This window comes from Lissotriton helveticus, chromosome 3_1 (genome assembly GCF_964261635.1).
Source record: "Lissotriton helveticus chromosome 3_1, aLisHel1.1, whole genome shotgun sequence".
Classification (NCBI taxonomy): Eukaryota; Metazoa; Chordata; class Amphibia; order Caudata; family Salamandridae; genus Lissotriton; species Lissotriton helveticus.
The window spans coordinates 943,597,941-943,616,499 of NC_136061.1; the positions used below are offsets into that span (position 1 = coordinate 943,597,941).

Genomic DNA, 18,559 nt, shown 5'->3' on the forward strand with positions numbered 1-18,559 from the left:
TTTCTAAGTCCTTCCTCCCCAGCCTACCAGAAAATTGAAAAACACATTCATGGCACGTGCCACATTTGATTTTATAGTCCTATGAAGTGATTCCAAAATATATTTCAGGGTTTCCCAGAACACATTTTTTCACGCCTGTTCAAGTTTTTCCGTTTTTAGTTCTGTCGACTAGTACAGTGACTGAATAAGCCAAAGATGAGGAATCCATGATCAGTGTAGTGACGTTAGCCGCCTAATCCCACTACCCTACCCTGCAGTAGAGTAAGTCAAGCTTCCATTCCTTACTAACAAACTTGTTGGAAATAATATGTGGTGGTGGGCAAAGCCAGTGAGCAAAGTGTGAATAAATGCATGATTTGATGTCAAGTTTGGCCTATGGGATACACTGTAACAAACAAGCCAAATACAATATATATAGCCACTTACTTTCAGTGTAGTACAGTGCATCATTTTTCCCAATATCTGCTTTTGGCAGACAGGATAATATCCACATTTCATACTTGAGGTGTGTGACTTAGTATATTATTTATTATTCATCTCCCTCTTTGGAGTCTGGGTAGAAAGAGAAAAGCTTTTGGAGAAGAGCAGTGCAATTGGAAATAATAATAGATAATTGTCAACTACAGCTGCTCCAGCTGCAGAAACTAGCAAAATATTAGAAGCCCTGGCTAGCACTGAGCTAGTCTTCATTCATTTGGCACAACACACAACTTGTACTCCATAGTACATAATGCATCACTCATCAATGAGATGTAATTTATTTTTCCACTCAAGGTGTCTGTTTAGATATTTCAAAAGCCTTTAGAAGAAAAATTATTATAATCATATCAAAGTCCAATGACCCTAGGGGACCAGCAATGTACTGCTACTGTGCCACCCATTAATTTAAAACAATTGTTTTCACAGGGCATTATTTACTATTTGTATTTTTTGTTTTTCTCAATATAGCTACTCCTGCTGATCCACCAGTAACACCCACCAGGCAGGAGATATGGGCCCATCTGCGTTGGCAGCGGCTGGACCACATCCAGCAGGAATACTGTAAGCTGGTGGTCTTGGATGAAGAGGAGGCGGAAATACCTGTCTCTCAAACAGGCCCCAGTGCAGCTGGTCTCCCTCAGCCTCCATCCTCCTGGCCATCCCACCTCCAACACCGCCACTAGCTGAAAGCAACTGCTGCCACCCCCTCCTGCTCTGACAGAAGGCCATTGCTGCAGCTCATCCTGGAGTTGTTGGTGGGATGGACTTCTTGTTGTTGAGGGTGGGAAGAGAGTTGGGACCAGGTCTTTTTAATTTCTTGGACATTTCAAATTTTTGGACATTGGTGGTTGGGTCAATTTATTTGGGGAGAGGGGATGGCCTTTTGTGGGTGGAGAGGGTGGTTTTGTTTGTAAAAAATAAATCAAGGGGAAAATATTAAATGTAATCAAATTTTATGCCTGAAGTAGTTTTTTTATGTTTCACTTGTACTTTGCACTGCTGGATTTTAGTTTTTACCCAACCTGTTTATCTGTTTTGTTGTAAGAGTGTATTATACCACTTAGTTATAGACTTATTATTAGGGCTATCTAACTATCGTGACCATTAGGGAGGATGCTTTCATAACCCATATTGCCTACAACAACTTAGATAAACAATAACTTGCAGTAGCACTTAGTTACTTACTTACTAACTTAACACGTTCACTTCATTCCATAGTTGTCTTGCCTGAATATAGATGAAGCAGTAACAAGGAAGGCATCACAACTTCACAAGTGAGGTCTCACTCAGGTGAACTTCAACTGTAGGAGTAATCGGAAGGATTATCCATTGCAGTCAAATAAATGGAAATAAGAACACTGAGTTAGTGGGTAATATCAAAGCTTTACAGAGAATTGAGGCCAGACTACTACAGGATGACACAACAAAGAAATCATGATAGTGATAAAATAACAAAAAATAGCAATAGTACTCGAGCAAAGGTGAGCTACTATTTAATTAAAAGTAAGGTTATGAAATCCTTGAGTCATAAAAAATGGATTCAAAGTCTGGAGTGAACAAGCTTAGGTTATGATTTTATGGTTACACAACAAAAGGCCTGAATGATGCTGAAACAGATGTTCTTCATTCAGTATCTCAAATATGGATCACTTTTATACATAGGTGTGAAATGGGGCCAGTGTGGGACAATGCTTAGCAGATTGTGTGAACCATTGATGGTGTAAATTAAGCCACATCTCAGTAAATCACATAGCCCGGGGTTAGAGGTTTGATGAACGGACGAGAAAAGGGATTTTGGAAAGGGTTGACAAAGGCAAATGCTACACAAGCACAACATTCATCTGGGCAATCACTAGCACATCATTCAACATCAATTTGTTGTGGGAGGAAACAAAGGAATATGACAAGGTACAGTTAAATGCATTACAAACAGTCCTTCTGTCCCCTAGACCCAAGTTATCAGATATCTAAATGTTCTATCTTCTAGGTTAAACTAAACTAAGCTAAACTGTCTTCTAGGTTCAAAAAAATCTAATTATGGAAGAGTGAACCCACTCACTCAGTTCTCTAAATATGGTTGTTAAAAGAAAAATGATACTGTATTGCAAAATTAGGTGGTGCATCTGCATTCTCCTTGGTAATGTCCATCGCTCCTGGGTGCCTATCTGGACTGGTCCAGTAGGTAAGCAGAAGTGTTGAGTCAAAGCTTCATGAGGAGTGTGCCAAAGAAACTCAGAGGCAGAGCAAAAAAAACAAGAGGGAGATTAAGTTTCACTTTTGCCGCCGCACAAACAAAAACACAAACATATTAGCATTTCGTAAATGAATGCACCTCTTTTCATTCCACATAGTTGAGTACTAGGCCTCAGACTCATAGTTTCTCTCTCTGAAGTCCACAACTTCTTGCTTCTAGGTGTTGAGTAGGTAGTCCTGCCCTGAGTTCTTCCATCCTCCTGACTCCGAGTAACTTCGTCCCAGTCATGACCCGAGCAAGATAGATGTATAATGCACTCCTGTTGAAGGACAAGTAGAGAAACAGAATTGCAGTATTTTGCATAAGTTTTTGTTTGTTAACTAAAGTGACCAGAAGAAAAATCTAGGACACTGCAAATACATCTGGCTAAGTGTGAAAGTGACAATCACCTCCAGGAACAATTGCTCACCCATCATTCAGGCCCTAAACATTGCAAATCATCATCAGCAAGTTCCCAAATTACAGTTCAGTACCCTCCCTTACTGTCTGCCACCACATGAATCCTCAATCATCACTCACAATCACTAACAAATTACTTGGTGCAATGTTTACCTGTTCCAATCCAAACACGGTAGTAGGTACAATATCTCCCCTTTGATGCAGGCAACAGATTGGAATTTGGCAGTTTTGTAAATGAAATGATTTCCTGGAGCAGCCCTCCTAGGTAATGAAAAAATAGAAGGATAATAGGAGTAAACCATGCAGGTTTATTTTCTCTAAGTAAGTTTGTAAAGGCCAATCATCTCCAAGGAAAAATTAGCGCCCATCATTCAGGCCCCAAACATTGCAAATCATCCAAGCAAGTTTCCAAATTACAGTTCAACACCCTCCCTCACTGTCTGCCACCACATAAATCATCAATGATCACTCACTTACCATTGCAATTCCCCGCAGAATGCGAAATTACCACAATTCTGAAAATTCCGCAAGCGGAACAGAATTTACCGCCCAGGCCTACCTAAGACCCACTCTTCAGTTCACTTACTGGACTTGTGTAGTGACTCTCAGAAGACTGCCTGCTGCTGTGGGCTGCTGTGTACTTCAGAAGAGTGCTTTGATGCACCTGGAAGGGCTGCTCTGCTGCCTAAAGCCTGGCTTAGACCCTCAGAGGCCAGCCCTGCTGTTTGAGCCCCATTCAACTGCTGAATGTAGGACTACCAGAGTGTCTCCAAGGGCTAGTTGGCTGGTATCCTAACCATAATAACATCAGTGACAGAAATGACCCCAATCATCTTGAACCCAGCCAGAGTCCTAACCCCCCCCTGCCACCAAGTGGTGCCCCTCCAGTCCTGGACCCTTGGTGGTGTTGCTAAATATGCCCAGATAGCCAAAATCAAAAACCTGGAAATTCTTGAATAAACACTGCTCTGAGAACCACCTTGCCACCAACCCAACTTGCTTGTCTATCCGCCTAAGGTGCAATGCCGGTCAGCCTGACTTCACAAATTCTATTTAGCGGTCCTGTGCCAAATGGGTATCCTGTCTTGTGGAACTCTTGTGAGCTACAGCCTCCAGCCCTGTCCTGCTGGAGATTTGCAACTTCCAAAGAAGTGACTAAGTCAGAACGAAGAACTCTGCACCTCAGCTTCATCCAGCAGCTCCCCGACAATGGTCCGTCCTCAGACATAGCCTGTAGCCTTGCCCTGCTGAAGTTTACGTTCACAGACCCTTTTTCTCCAAATTTCTATTAAGTCCGAAAGCACGCGCTTAAAGGACCCAATTGACTTTTTGTATCTGACCCAAGCTCCATCGAGGTCAGCCAATATTTCTTTACTCTAACCCGGTCTGGTGTGACTGGATATCAACAGATGTCTACGGTTGTCTGGGTTAATAAATGTAATTCTACTAATTGCTTTTTTGTCATTTTGGTGTCAAATAACTTATTAAGAGTAATAATATTTTTCCAAATTGGTGTGGGAATTTTTTTGTATTGTGTTTTCCCTTTATTAGTTTGTGTGCTGCATAAATACTTTACCATTAAATGTAATGGGGTAACCCAGTAACCCTCAGAACCTGGGTCGTTTAACTAAAGAAGAACAATGGTTCTGTCGGGAAACACATTTGCATTGAAAATATACTGTATAGACAATTAGGAAAAAATGATTCTAAGAAGAATTAGTGAAAACAAAACATCTGACCACAAAAGAAGATATAAGCAAATTTTTGTATTTTAACCTTGTTCACGATTTGAATCATTTGAAGCTGTCCAAAACATACATTGAGTAAACAAAATGTACACTTAAGAAGTGAGTCGTGACTAGGTGACTGGGTGTTCAACGGAAGACGGTGAACAGAATCATGAACATACATATATATATATACAATATTTAAATCACATGTGTCCACTATTAGTTACACTTGTTTCGAAATGGATCAATTATTTCTATCCTTTGTTGAAACTTTGTGTACTTTATTCATTGCCTCTAAGTTAAGCCTGATTGCTTTGTGCCAGGCTACCAGAGGGTTCATTGCAGGTTAATTTAGTGACTTTAGTGGTTTACCCTGACAGGGTTTGTGGCCGTTGCTTGAGCAGTGTTAACAGCCCACTCAACCAACAGCACCATTTCTCACGTGTGCCTAAAGTCTCTAGCAGCCTTTTCAGATTTAATTCCCAACTGTCACCTGGCAGCTTGCTGTGAGGTGTGAATGGCTGCCAGGAAAGGGTGCAAAAGGGCCTCTGCTAGGAGGAGGCGTGAACTCCTCCTGTCAGGATGGCCTGGAGAATGTGCCCACTAAATGCACAATTTTCAAAGGCGTATCACCTGTCACAGACAGATGTAACTCACACCTAGGCCTGTCAGGATGGCCTGGAGAATGTGCCCACTAAATGCACAATTTTAAAAGGTGTATCACCTGTCACAGACAGATGTAACTCACACCTAGGCCTGCCCCTGCGCTTGTCCAAGTAGCCACAGTGCCACCAATCTCAGTGGGGAAGATACCTGTTCCAAAACTGCTTTGTAGGTGGAGTTCCTCATTTCGTAAGCCACACCTCAGCACTCTGACCAGAGGAAGTTTCTACATTGCTGCGTTAGATTTTGCTATGGGAGAAAAGGGCACTGTTTGTTTAGGGCCAAACCTCCATGAAATTATGTCAAAGTGGATAAGATTGCCCCAGGAACCTTTTGCCCTATTGGACAAGGAGTTTCCCCACCCACAAGCTGGAGCTAGGCATGAAAGTGGCACCCCTGGATGCTTTCTTCGGCACACTACAGAAGACAGAAGAAGGACTGCACCTGCAGAGCCCTTTGGACTGAGGAAAGTGGACTGTACCTACTGTAACCAGTGGAGAGAAACCTCAGGACTGGATCTACTCCCACTTGCTCACACTTCAAAGTGAGGTTACAAATGTCATGGTGGCCCTTGCATAAGTGTCAGAGTCTACTCCTCTTGCCGAACTCTAAAAGATGGGACTTTTCAATGGATTTTAGCCAAAGGACGAAGAGGCTAAAACTGGACTGCTGCTGAGTCACATCCTCTGACAGGAAGATCCCTGTGAGACTCAACTTGCTGGTTTGCCCCGCTGAGAGGATCCTGGCTTTCACAAAAGTTTGAACACAAAGGATTTCACCAGGACCAATACTGAGCAGCACCCTTCCGCTGCAGCCACCTTCCTAGGCCTGATCTTTGAATTTCAACTACTCGACTAAGAGAGGCTCAAACGTCCTGCCAACGCCTAGGTACCCACCAACGGTTTGCACTCCATTAAACAGATGATGAGACCCTCTTGGGATCCAGTGGGCATATCAATCCACTAACCATCTCAGATACCCGTGGTCGACGCGTTGCGATTTTGGACACTAAAAACATCTAAAACTAAAAATCATATTTCCTGTTCCCTACATCTGATGTTTCTCATTTTGATGTTTATTTGTTAATTAAAAAATTATATTTTTTATGAATTAGTGGGATTTTTATTGTGTTGTGTTTTCTATTTTTTAACTGTTTTGGTACTGATAAATTATCTACTCATTTCTCCTAAGGTAAGTATGCATGCTCTCTGCTACAGCTACCAAGTGTTGAGCGCAGGTTTAAATTATTAAGACCGAACTAGACCTAGGAAAGGAATAGTGTCATCATTACTTAGGACGACTACCATCCGCTTCAATAATAGTCCACTTTCTCACATCTGGGTTTTATTTTGCCGGTGATTTAAGGGACATTCAGACCCAATTCAAAGGGGGCTGTGCCCCTATTTTAAAACAATGATGTTCAGTGGCTGAAGTCCTGCTTGGGGATTGAGGTCTTGCTGCAATCCACAAAGAGTAATTATTGCAAAGAAAGCAGTAGGGATAGGGAGAACTTTTTTAATGGAAATGAGGGTCGAGGTAGCAGAGCTATTGTTCCAGATGTGCCACTGCATGACTGTGATTTCCAAGTCAGCAATGGTATCTCTTGATTTCCATGTGCATGTCAAATCACATGTGGGAGCAAGGGGTATGGTAGCAGAAGTGCTACTTTTGCCACCATAGGCTCTCATACACAGCATGGAAGGTCCTAGTACATATACCAGAGGTTTTCTCGACCAGGTTTTCCTGGCAGGATCTGACTTTTAGGTCCTTAGTTCTGAAGTCACCTCTTCAGCACTAGAGGGATTTAAGGGCAAAAATCCCAAAATAAGACTGTGGGATGTGTTTCAGAAGAGAGGCTAAGGCACTGCAGTGAGGGTCAGGCAACATCAGAATTCTGATGAATAGAATGTTTGCGGGGTAAACTTAGTTTGGAAGGAAATAGTATAGATTGCATTGGAGGATTTTTCAATGGCAGGGATCCTGCGATCAGAACTACTGTCGCTTAATTTGGTAGATGCATAGTTTGACAGTGACAATTGAACCAGTGGATTTTCCACCGCATTGGCTTTGTCATGTTATGTTGTGCTTAACAACCACTCTAATAAAAGAGAGAGGGACCCAAACCCAAAGGGATAGGGTACCAACAAACGACTTTATGTCAAGAAAAATTCCCTTTAGGTAAATCAATTTAACGAACATCCACTTCTTAGTGACATAGAAGAATAACATATATTTTAAACAAAAACAATTACAACCTTGGAGACTAGGAAACTAAGAGCAATGCATAAGGTTTAAAAACATGAGATAACAGTGATTTCAAAATAAGCACAGTTTATTCATACATAAAATTTGATAAAAATTACATAAAAACACAATAAATTTGGGAACACAGAGAATATAACAAGGGGATGAATCAAACCATAAATACTTCTAATCAAATTCATACACCTAACAACAGGAAATACACAAAAGATCCTAAATCAAAAGTTGATAGTATTATTCCCTTCAATTCAACGCGTTTCGACGGACATTTAACCTATCGCCGTCTTCATCAGGCTTAACAACCACACACCTTAAACCATTTGCTTTTTTTCATAAACTAATATGCTTGATATGTGTACAGATATAGTTTATCAGTGTATTAACCAACATATTGATTCCACAAACCAATATTATTCTCTACAAACTAGTATAGTATAAACAAACTAAGACAACTTATATGAACCAATGCATTATGCACAAAGGCATATTCAATATGTTTCATACATAAACCAATGTGGTTGCATGGAGAACCACTATCGTTGCTGTAAACCAACATGAGTCACAAATACAAATGATACGATTGAATTGTGTCATGTTTGACACCTCATAAAGAACAATAGTGGTCTGGCTTACAGTGCAAAGTGCTTGCAGAGACGAACAGCTTCTGCAACATTGGAGACATCCAATGAGTTGAAGAGGCCTGGATCGGCAATGGTCAGCTTCTGATAGTTCAGTTGTTGGGGAAGGATTTCAAGAAATGAGCAGGTTGTACTCAGTCTGCTCCTTAATCTACAGCTAAGGACGGAGGTTATGAAGGCTCTCAGTGTGAGAGAAGAACATGTGTTTAGTGGTCTCCTGCAGTTAAGCAGTATGGAGAGCATGTAGACCAGAAGACTGTACCATCGTTTGAGGACCTCAGTGATAACATATCTGACTCCTGTGTCTTTGAATTGTGATGGGGAAGGTTAAGAGCCAAGGGTGGGGTGGGGGAGTTGAACTTTCACTGCAGATATGGGTCTATATTTGTTTACCGTTCTTAAGTCATGTGAAGATTTTAAATCTTACTCTTGACCTTAGAGAGATCCTGTGTGGAATATAGAAAGTTGAATATGCCATTGCGTTTTCATCAAAGTTAAACAGAGAGCCTGGATGGCACATTTTGAATCTAGTACATCCACCTGGTAGTTAAAGGGACAACATACTGGTGAGTAGCAGAGTCATGTTTAGAACTGACTATACTACTGCAGTGTCATTTTGGATGAAACAGTACAGGTTCATGGCAACCATCAAAAGAACAGGCTTCTTGAAGATCACACTGTTTTTCCTCTACCCTCTACCAGCCAGAAGGTAATATGAATATCCAGATTCAAGTCACAGCTGTAAATGTAACTTTATTTTTCTTTGTAGGATTGCCAAAGCGGAGGAACTCCCATTTGAAGACAGATCTCTGGACCTCGTCACTGCTTCAGTAGCTGCACATTGGTTTGAACTAGACAAGTTCTTTAAGGAAGTAAATCGTGTCCTCAAACCAAGTGGCTGTCTGGCAATGTATTGTCTAGACTTACAATTGAGTCTTTTCTATAAAGATTGCTCCGAAAGGCTGACGGATGTATTAAATGAGGTGAGAATAATGTATTTTAAGCATAACATTTACCAGACTTTTAAACCCAAGGCCCTTAGTCCGAGTTTCCAATATGTGCAGTCAGCCCTGTTTTCACATAGAATTATGAGTTTTATGTGTATTTTGCAATACCAACTGCATCCTGTATTACATTTTGGCATATTAATCCTGAAGAAATTTAAAATGAAAAAAAGGCCTTGAAATAAATCCGACACTTTGTATAGTGGTGCAGTACGCACCTAAATTTGCATGTAAGGCCCCATTTCATAGGCAAAGCATGTCATAGGCAATAGTTATCACAATTGATAAATTCCAAGCACCTTGGTGTCTGATTTTATCAGATTCAACAAATTATCACATCTAATACTGGGCCACTTCTAATGAGGGCCAAAGGGAGTTTTAGAGAGTTGAAGGGCATGTAATTCATCAAAAACGTGTGAATGTCCCATCCACCATATTGCCAGACTATATTAGTAAATGCCACTGTAAATATGGGAACCACAGTTTGACGGTGTACTCTGTCTGCCAACCTCTAAGAAAGGTCTTACAACCCACATCATCTTAAATTCATGATCACAATTGGGACAGGTAACAGAAGTTGATTACAAGTAATGCAGAAACACCCTAGGTCCACACAGGTTCCCCTTGAGACTTTGCCTGCCAAAGCAGTTGAAATATCTGGGAGAAAATCCAGGCAGCAGTGAGAAATAATCAGAGGAGTAAGATTCTTTAAATGTGAAATCTGGTTGTTCCCCATCACCTGAAACCTCAGGGTCCAGCTCATAATGAATTGGTGTTTTCAAACCCCAAAGAAATCCTTCCATGCAGTAATGGTATTTAGAAATACTGGGACTAAATATGGCCATCCTGTAATAAAGCCTTAAATATTTAAATTGAGGCCACTGCATACCATTTGTCTTTTCTTAGGTTCAGATAACTTCTTTCTCCAAAGCTTTAAGTCTATTTTCACCTTGTAGGTACTCACACCGTCATCCCCCCATCAGAATTTGTGATACCAGTGACATAAGTAATTTTAGGAGAAGATTTTAGCTCCAATTACTGTGGTGGAGATCAAGTAGAAAAGTATTCTTAATGAACCCCAGTAGCAAATGTGAATTATTTAAACAAACGATTACAACCAAAATTACCCCTATTACACCTGCCAAGAATTCAGGAAGAAAATCCTGGCAAAAGTAAGGCCATTTATGCGAGAAGAGATCTTTGCCACAAGTGCATCCCCACAGCTGTAATTCCCACTGAAGGGAGCAGAAGGGAGGTTTCTGAGGTGTGATTTGCCTTGGACGTTTGTGAACACTCACAAGCATGGGCGTTTATGGCCATTCACAAACACCTCCATGATTCCTTTCCTACCTGGAACTTGTCTGTGATTTACTCCAGCACTGGACTATAGTAACTCCCCTTCCATGAAGGTAAGAAAAAAAGATAACCCCCCAGAATTGCGGCAGGTAGAGTGTAAGGGCCTTCTTCATGGTGAAAAATATTTTTCCACTGGAAAAAAGCTTAAAATAGAGTGCAGATGCTCCTTGGATCCTATTTCTCCTGTGTTGGATAAGTTCTGACAAAGAAGGTCACATGACCTTTCCACTAGTACGCCTGGAAAGCTCCGCCTGGTACAACTTTCCAGATGTACTATTGGAAATGTTTGTGGATATCCAAAAGTGGTAAATCTACACTTGATCAGCACTTGCAAGCAGACGTTAATCTGCAGATGTACTACTTTCTTTGTGAAAAAGGGCCAGTGTGTTTTGCTTATTGTCAACTTTTGTTTAGTGTAAGGGTTTTTTCCTTATGGATGAGAAACATGAATTTTTCAGAGAATAACTTGTTTTAGTCCCCTCAAGAAGTTGAATCGTAATACTTTCCTTAAAATTCAAATTGCATCAAAGGATGTAAGACATTAGATGGCTAACATTTGGATATATAAAGGTACACTCATGAAAAAACAACATTTAATAAAGATTTTAAAGAATAATAAACTGTATGAAGTTGTGAGAAAACTACCTAAAAGTGTCAACTAAAAACACTTGTTATGAATGTCTGCCTTTCAGTATTGCGCACTTCCTCTCTTTGCAGAGATTTACTCTACAGTGAGGCTTACTTCTAGTACCATACTACACAAAACTTTATCAGTAGTTTCTAGTCCTAAGACCGTACCTTTTTGTGCATTTCATTATTATATGTTGTATATTATTTGCCGAAAAAATATATTACACACTGGTGATAGCCATGTAGTTATGGTTATGTCCAACTTTCCACTTGAAATGCGTTTTTGTTTCCCACTAAATTTGGCACCTTTCAACAAATCTACACAAAATGTTGTAATAAAAAAGGTAATCAGATTTAGGATTGACATGGCAAAAATTTGACATTTCTCATTTAAATTCCCATCGACTTCCTTTGCTTTCAGTTACAGAAAAACGCTCTACTAAATTTGTTATGAGAACTTAACTAAAGGAAATGCCCTTACTTAATATGAATTAAATCTGTTCAGTAGTTTTTGACAAATTAGCATTTAAACTTTATATTTGCTGGGCTTGAAAGGGCTAAGACAAAGATCTATCTATAATCGGAATCCTTCGAAGTAAAGGGATCCTTTTCAATCTTTGCAAATTCAGGGCTGCAAGCTTAATTCGGGTTTCGTTGAACCATAGCCCTTGATTCGCTAACAGCAATTTTAGGAAAAACATTTTAGCCACATTGACGGATGCTGGGATTCAATCCTCACGTCCTGAACAAAAAATTAAAAGATCAAAAAGACTGCAGGCGTAGCATCCATTGATCCTCATGCTCCCTTGGGAGGAATACAGGCATTTACATCAAATGCCTTTACAACGCATGCGATTAAAATGTGGTTGTTACAACGATCGCTTTGTTACATCGCAGTACCATTACGATGCAAGTCATTACAACGACTTGCAGTAGGGGGTGGGCTGTTCTTAGGAATAGTATAATTTACTATTCCAACTCTAGTATGTGCAACAGTGGGGCAGCTGTTGGAATAGTAAAGTATACTATTCCTTAGTTTAGAGCGCCCCCCCTACAGCAAGTCGCTGTAACGACTTGCGTTGTATTGGTACTGCGATGTAAAAACGCAGTCGTTGTAACAACCGCGTAGTAATCGTATGCCTTGGTACGCATGCCATGACTGTTTCCCCCTTGGAAGGGGCCGAAAGAGACCCCATATAAGTAAAAAATAATTGTTTTTATTGAGCTGGGTTCATGGGAGTCACGATCAATGGCCATGTGAATTTCCACCCAAAGCAAGAGTCTTATACCCTTGATGGACCTTCTGCCGAGTTTGCAGAGCCAGAAAAAGGTCCTGCATGGGTCCAAGTACACCGCTAAATTTGTGAACTCTCTAAACATTTATGAAAATAAGGCTGGGATAAAGCCTGCCTTAAGGGGGGTTGGCCACTCATGGGGTGTTGCATTCAAACCTGTACTTCTACTCTGTTTTTCAATGAATTTCTAGTGTTTTTAAAATGTACGTTAAGGAGTATAACCAAAGCTTATTATAACCACTTTAATCTTTGATTTTAGTTTTACTGGAATTTTTAGAGCATTTTCTCCATATACCACATGGAAAGTTCCCTGCTCATACCTGCCTTCTGCAGCCAACCCTCTCTATGAATGGCCTTCCACCATGAGCAGGAGGAGTTGAAGTAGGGTCTGGCCACAGAGTTGGGCACAGGGCCTGTCCCCCATTTGAAGCCAACCCCTGCTGTGCACAACCTTCCTCTGTACAGTATAGATTGAATTCAGGGCCCCAACCCACCATGGACAGCCAACCTCTCCTGATTATGGCCGTAGGGCTTCGCCACTGGTCCAACCTGACAAAGGTGGACATCCCCTGCTGCGTGGTTCTGTGCCCCGGGTCCAACCTGATGCAGGTGGGGAACTCCTGCTGCACATGACTGAAGGCTGTGCATAGCAGGCCTTCACTCACCCCACAGCTGACAGCCTGCCCCTGCATGATAACATTGACCACGCAGTACTCATGTGTGCTAAATTATTTAACATAAAATGTATTCAAGATTCATAAATTCTGTGGTGATTTCCCGAATTCTGAGACCCCAGGAGGGTCCAAGATTAGGGAATCTCTCCCAAAAAATCCTTTTTATAACATACATTTTAATTCTATGGCAGGGGTTACAATTGGGTTGGGTGTCAGTGTAAGAAAGGGTTGGCCACATGGCTTGCACCCAAAACTCAGGCAGCATCCAACACCCACAGCGTAGAACCTTCAGTCAGATCTAGTTGGGCTTGGGCAGAGGACTTGAACTTCAGCAAAGCCCTGTGCCCAACACTCCAAGAACAACCAACCTTTGCTGTGCAAGGAGGAATGCCGGCAGCAGCAGGGCAGGCCATGCGCAGCAGGAGTAGCACAGGACCTGGCCTTCAGCCAGATCCTGTGCCCAACTAACCATAGAAGCCAAGACCCACAGGGCATGCCTTTGGCCATAGGGCCTGCTCAACACACAACTGGTAGGTAACCCTCTTGCCCATGGTCTCCTGCCCTGCACAGCAGGGTATTGTTGGTAGGCCCTTGGCTCTGGCCAGTCCATGGGCCAGATTCACAAAGGGCCTCGACACTCATGGCGAAGGCCCCGCAGTCACTGGGGAGTCTCTCTTTTAGGGGCCGTATCTCAACAATAAGAATTCCCATTGTGGAGATTCTGCCCAATGTGCAGAGATTACCCCACAAATGCAGGGCCTCTGCCATGAGTGTGGTGGCCCTTTGTGAATCAGGACCCATGTGTCCAACTCTCAATGAGCAGAAAACATCAGCAGCCCTGACCTTCGGCCATGCGCTGATGGGGTGGGCTGCAAGGCCTTACTAGAGGTCGCATCCTGCACCCAATGCTTCATGGATGTTTAACCCAGTTGTACATGACATTCAGGTGTGCCCAGCAATGCATTTGCTGCAAGGCTTGACTTCCCATTTGCAGCACATGGCCTTTGCCTGTCGAAAGCAGAGGTTTGCTGCAGTTTCTGGCCTCCATTCAGTTTCTGTGCCAAACCCACTGTAGGCTGCAAAGGTCTAGTGCTCACAGCCTTTAGCCGTAAGCAGCTGATTGGATGAAGAGTGTTGCTTCCATCCATCCAATGCACCCATTGTTCTTTGTTAGCAAACACTCGCAGTGCACAGCCTTCAGCTGTTGACAGAGAGGTTGACTGCAGATTATTGCATCCAAAAGTGGCATGAAACAGAACTTTTACTTAGAAAGCATACATTTGTTGGCTTGGTGTAAATTCACTCAGCCGTTTTATAATTATAATCATTTTAAAAAGTTGCAGATTCTGTTTTAAAGTGAGACCACGTATGTATTTCTTGGAGTTGTTAACTATAGAGATTTCAGATCTGACTGCAGACCAGGAGTAGAATATGAAAAGAAAATAAAGAAATTCAATTAGAAGAGGGATTATTTTCCTGTTGCCCCTTTCGGATTTCCAGTCCCCCCTTTCGGATTTCTAGGCTCAAAGTTAGAACCTCGTATCCAAGTTTTCTGATTGGCAGGAGTAAGAGAAAAAATTCTCTTGTGGCAACCATTTCAGGATGCTTGGCACAGTCACTACATTCCGTAAAAAAATGTCAAGGGCCATAGAAGGGGGCAGTGTGAGTATAGGTACACTCTGACCCCCAAGGAATATTGGGGGGACTCCCATACGGGCCCTTATGGTTCATATTGAGAACAATTACAAACAGTTGGTGGGACTGAGGATAGCTTTTAGGAATCATGGTACCAACAACTAAATTGCTGCCCAGGATCCGCAGTAGCGGTCTTGGTAACAAGGACCACTATTTTGGATGTCAGAGTACCACTAATCTGAAAAGGATGCACAGATAGCGCAATCTTTGTGCCTGAGTACCAGAAACACAGGCTAAGTTTTACCAACATATGCAGCACCATTTGTGGGTTTCTATCATGCATTTGGAACTGCAAACCCTCAGAAAGTTAGGCATGGGTCAGAGAAGCTTCCCTGAATTTGTAGTGCAAGGCCACCACAAAGCATGCCCTGAGTTTGTCTTACAAAATTTGGATATACAAGAACCAAAAAATGCATAGGGCCTGGCTAAAGGTCAACACTGCGTGTCAACCGGCGTGCATGGTAAAAGCTTTGCATAGTGGGATAACATCCAATGGCCCGTCAGAGGCTAAAGGTCCATGCAACAGTGGTTGAAAATTAAGTGCATCATTAAAAAGCACATTAAATTCACTACAAAAATCATAGTTGAAAAAATAATTATGGTTCTTGCTCAAACCCATACAACCACTGATATTAGCCAGTTATGCTATCCAATGCTGCATGCATCATGCTGCCTGCCATGCTGAAAACACAGCGCAAAACACAAAACACCTCATTTCAAAATGGCACAGGAAAAAAGGCTGACTAGCAAGAGCTAGTCTGGTGAATTTCAGTAGTTTTGTGCATTTGTGCATTTAAGTGTAAACCATAACTCAGTTTTTTGTGAAAAAAATCTTTATGTGCAAAAAAGAACAGGGAAACCATGGGTAGTTTCTAAGTTCCAGGTGCAGTGCTGCACCTCAATATGAAACGCTCTACAACACACCAACACTCCAAATCTGCCCACCTCAAATGTCTGTTTTCTAGCGACGTTTTAAAGCATAGGATTAGCAGAGTTCCATCCACACTGAGCTAGAAAGTGACACAGCCTTTTGCCATTTATACAGCAAAGTCTTAAAGCATAAGATCAGCAATTGCCACCCACACTGAGCTATAAAATGAGAAAACCATTATACCATTCCAGGCACAGTATTACAGCTTTGGATTGGCAAAGACAACCTGGAATTAATGTACCAAACTATCAGTCACTGGAGTTCATAATATAACATCTACACTCAATGAGACAACAGTTCAGTAGAAAATATTTATTAAATAATAGTTGTCTACATTTCTGTACACGATTTTCTGAGATGTAGATTGATGTTGGGAGTAGGAAAGAAAATGATCATTAGACTAATCCAGTGTCCTTGTGATGCTGTTGCTTCCATATAAAGGTGTTACGCTACATAGATGTTTTGATTTGTAAATCAATCATGTTATTTTATCTTTTCAGGCTATTTACTTCATATCAAAGAAGTATGGGAGTGAAAAAGTTGCAACGTTATTCACTCACTATAAAGAGATATTTGATGCTTTGCCTTATGCAGACAAAACAAGGTAAGAAAAAAAACTACGAGCATGTTTTCAGAATTCCACAGAAACCTCCTATCATCTCAGGCAGGGAGTGGGCATATGTATACACGCAGAAACAGAAGCCCCTTGGGTATCACAACCGAATAATTCCAAACCTGTCATGTGTCAGATTTAAGGGATTGGCAGGTAGAGGTTACCCTCTTAATTTCCACTCAAATGTAAGATCTGTTACTAGATAATTCAGCAAATTGTAATGAACATCCCTTGCAAGTAAATATTGAATACATTTTCATAATCAAATGATAATGTCTCTAAACGCTTTTCAGATTTCAAACTATGCCCCAAATGAGAAGAATGGTCATATTTTCATGATTTTCCTTTGAATTGCTTAGATATCAGGTAAACTCTTTGGGACCAATGAAAAGATTTTAGCACTCATTTGCAATTATGAGGGCATCTGTTGGACCTAACAAATACTCTATCTGGATGAAGACGTGATATCGTCTCAGGAGGAAAATATTCAACTCATATTTATGTGGAACACAGTACCATATAGCTGCTAAAATACGTCGGAAAACGTGGAGATCTGATTTTATCAAGAATGCCAACTCCCAGCACACCATAGTTGGGGTGATAGGAAAGAGAGAATCATAGATTGAACTTAGAAGAAACAGCCCTGAAGAAGTCTGTGGCTAAACACCAATACAGACGAAACACGTGTCGGCTAGAGAATTTTAAGGACGTTTACCACGTGAAATAAAAGAAGAAAGAAGAAAACTGTGACTTGTTATTTGTTCATCTTACTATTTCTTTCTTGTTAGCTCAGGATATATGTTGCATTTTGTTAATAGGGTAATGAGCTGATCATGCCTGTTGGTTGTAGACAGATGGCCTAAACCTTATCCTTGGAGCTTTCTATATTGTTTTCAATAACACTGACATCACTTTGGCCCAGCGCAATTGTAACCCAGCCATCTTTGCTTGCCTTGTTATCTGTTGGACCTGTTGGACCTGGCCCTTTCTGGATGGTCACCCCATATTGTTTTGCCTTTCTCCGCCTTACTTTGATTAGCACGTTTTTGTCTGCATCAGGACTCTGTGCACTTTACCTTTGCTAACCAGTGCGAAAGGGCTTGTGCACTCTTTTAAAACCTGGTAAAATTGGGAAACACCTCACTAGCAGATTCAATTTATTTGGAAGTCCCCAGTTAATGGTACTACATTTACTATTTAAATTAAATTAAATGCTACTAGTGGGCTGCAGCAATGATCGTGCCACCCAATAAATTAGCCTTTTAAAACATGTCTGAGGCCTGCTGCTGCAGCCTGTAGTGCAGTTTTAAACTGTCATTTCAACCTGACAAAATAAACCTTTTGCCATGCCTAAACCTTCCTTTTCAATAATTATAAGCCATCCCTAAGGTAGGCCCTAAAGTCTCTTGGGCAGGGTGACTGGTTTTTAAAAGGTGGAATGTGTGTTTAGGTTTTACATGTCCTGAAAGTGAAAAACTCCTGAAGTTGTTTATAACTGTTATAAGACATATCTCTCCCAAAGGGTTACGTTATTTCAATTAATAAGTGCTAACTTCCGACTGGGAAAGGATAGATAAATTATGTTTACACTGAAATGAATTGAATTCTGAAATGTTTTTTAATTGTAAAGTCTGATTTTAGATTATCATTTTAAAAACGCCACTTTTAAAAAGATGCAAAAAGAACAATTGAAGGACGGAATGCTGAACAATGTCAAACATTCACACCCAGTACAGAGATCTGGGCCTAAAGTCATTGTTTCTTTTGCTCACCACGTCATTCCAGTACGGACTCAGCCATATGCAAATCAGTTTTGACCCTGCTCCCCATGGGAAAAACTCAGCGAGAATTGCCAGGTCAGGTCCTCCCTGGACCATAAACAATCATCCTAGGACCGACTTTGGGGTATCACCTCTCATCAGCCAGGATAGCTTG

At 41.2% G+C, this 18,559-nt stretch overlaps 1 protein-coding gene across 1 annotated transcript in view; it reads left to right on the plus strand.

The window, feature by feature from the left end:
- Positions 1-18,559, plus strand: part of LOC144824808 (putative methyltransferase DDB_G0268948) — a 529,359-nt gene that overhangs the window by 260,327 nt on the left and 250,473 nt on the right. Inside the window, exons 4-5 of the mRNA XM_078683810.1 lie at positions 9,196-9,409; positions 16,512-16,615. Coding sequence (XP_078539936.1) covers positions 9,196-9,409; positions 16,512-16,615 — 318 coding nt within the window. The remainder of the gene's footprint in view (positions 1-9,195; positions 9,410-16,511; positions 16,616-18,559) is intronic.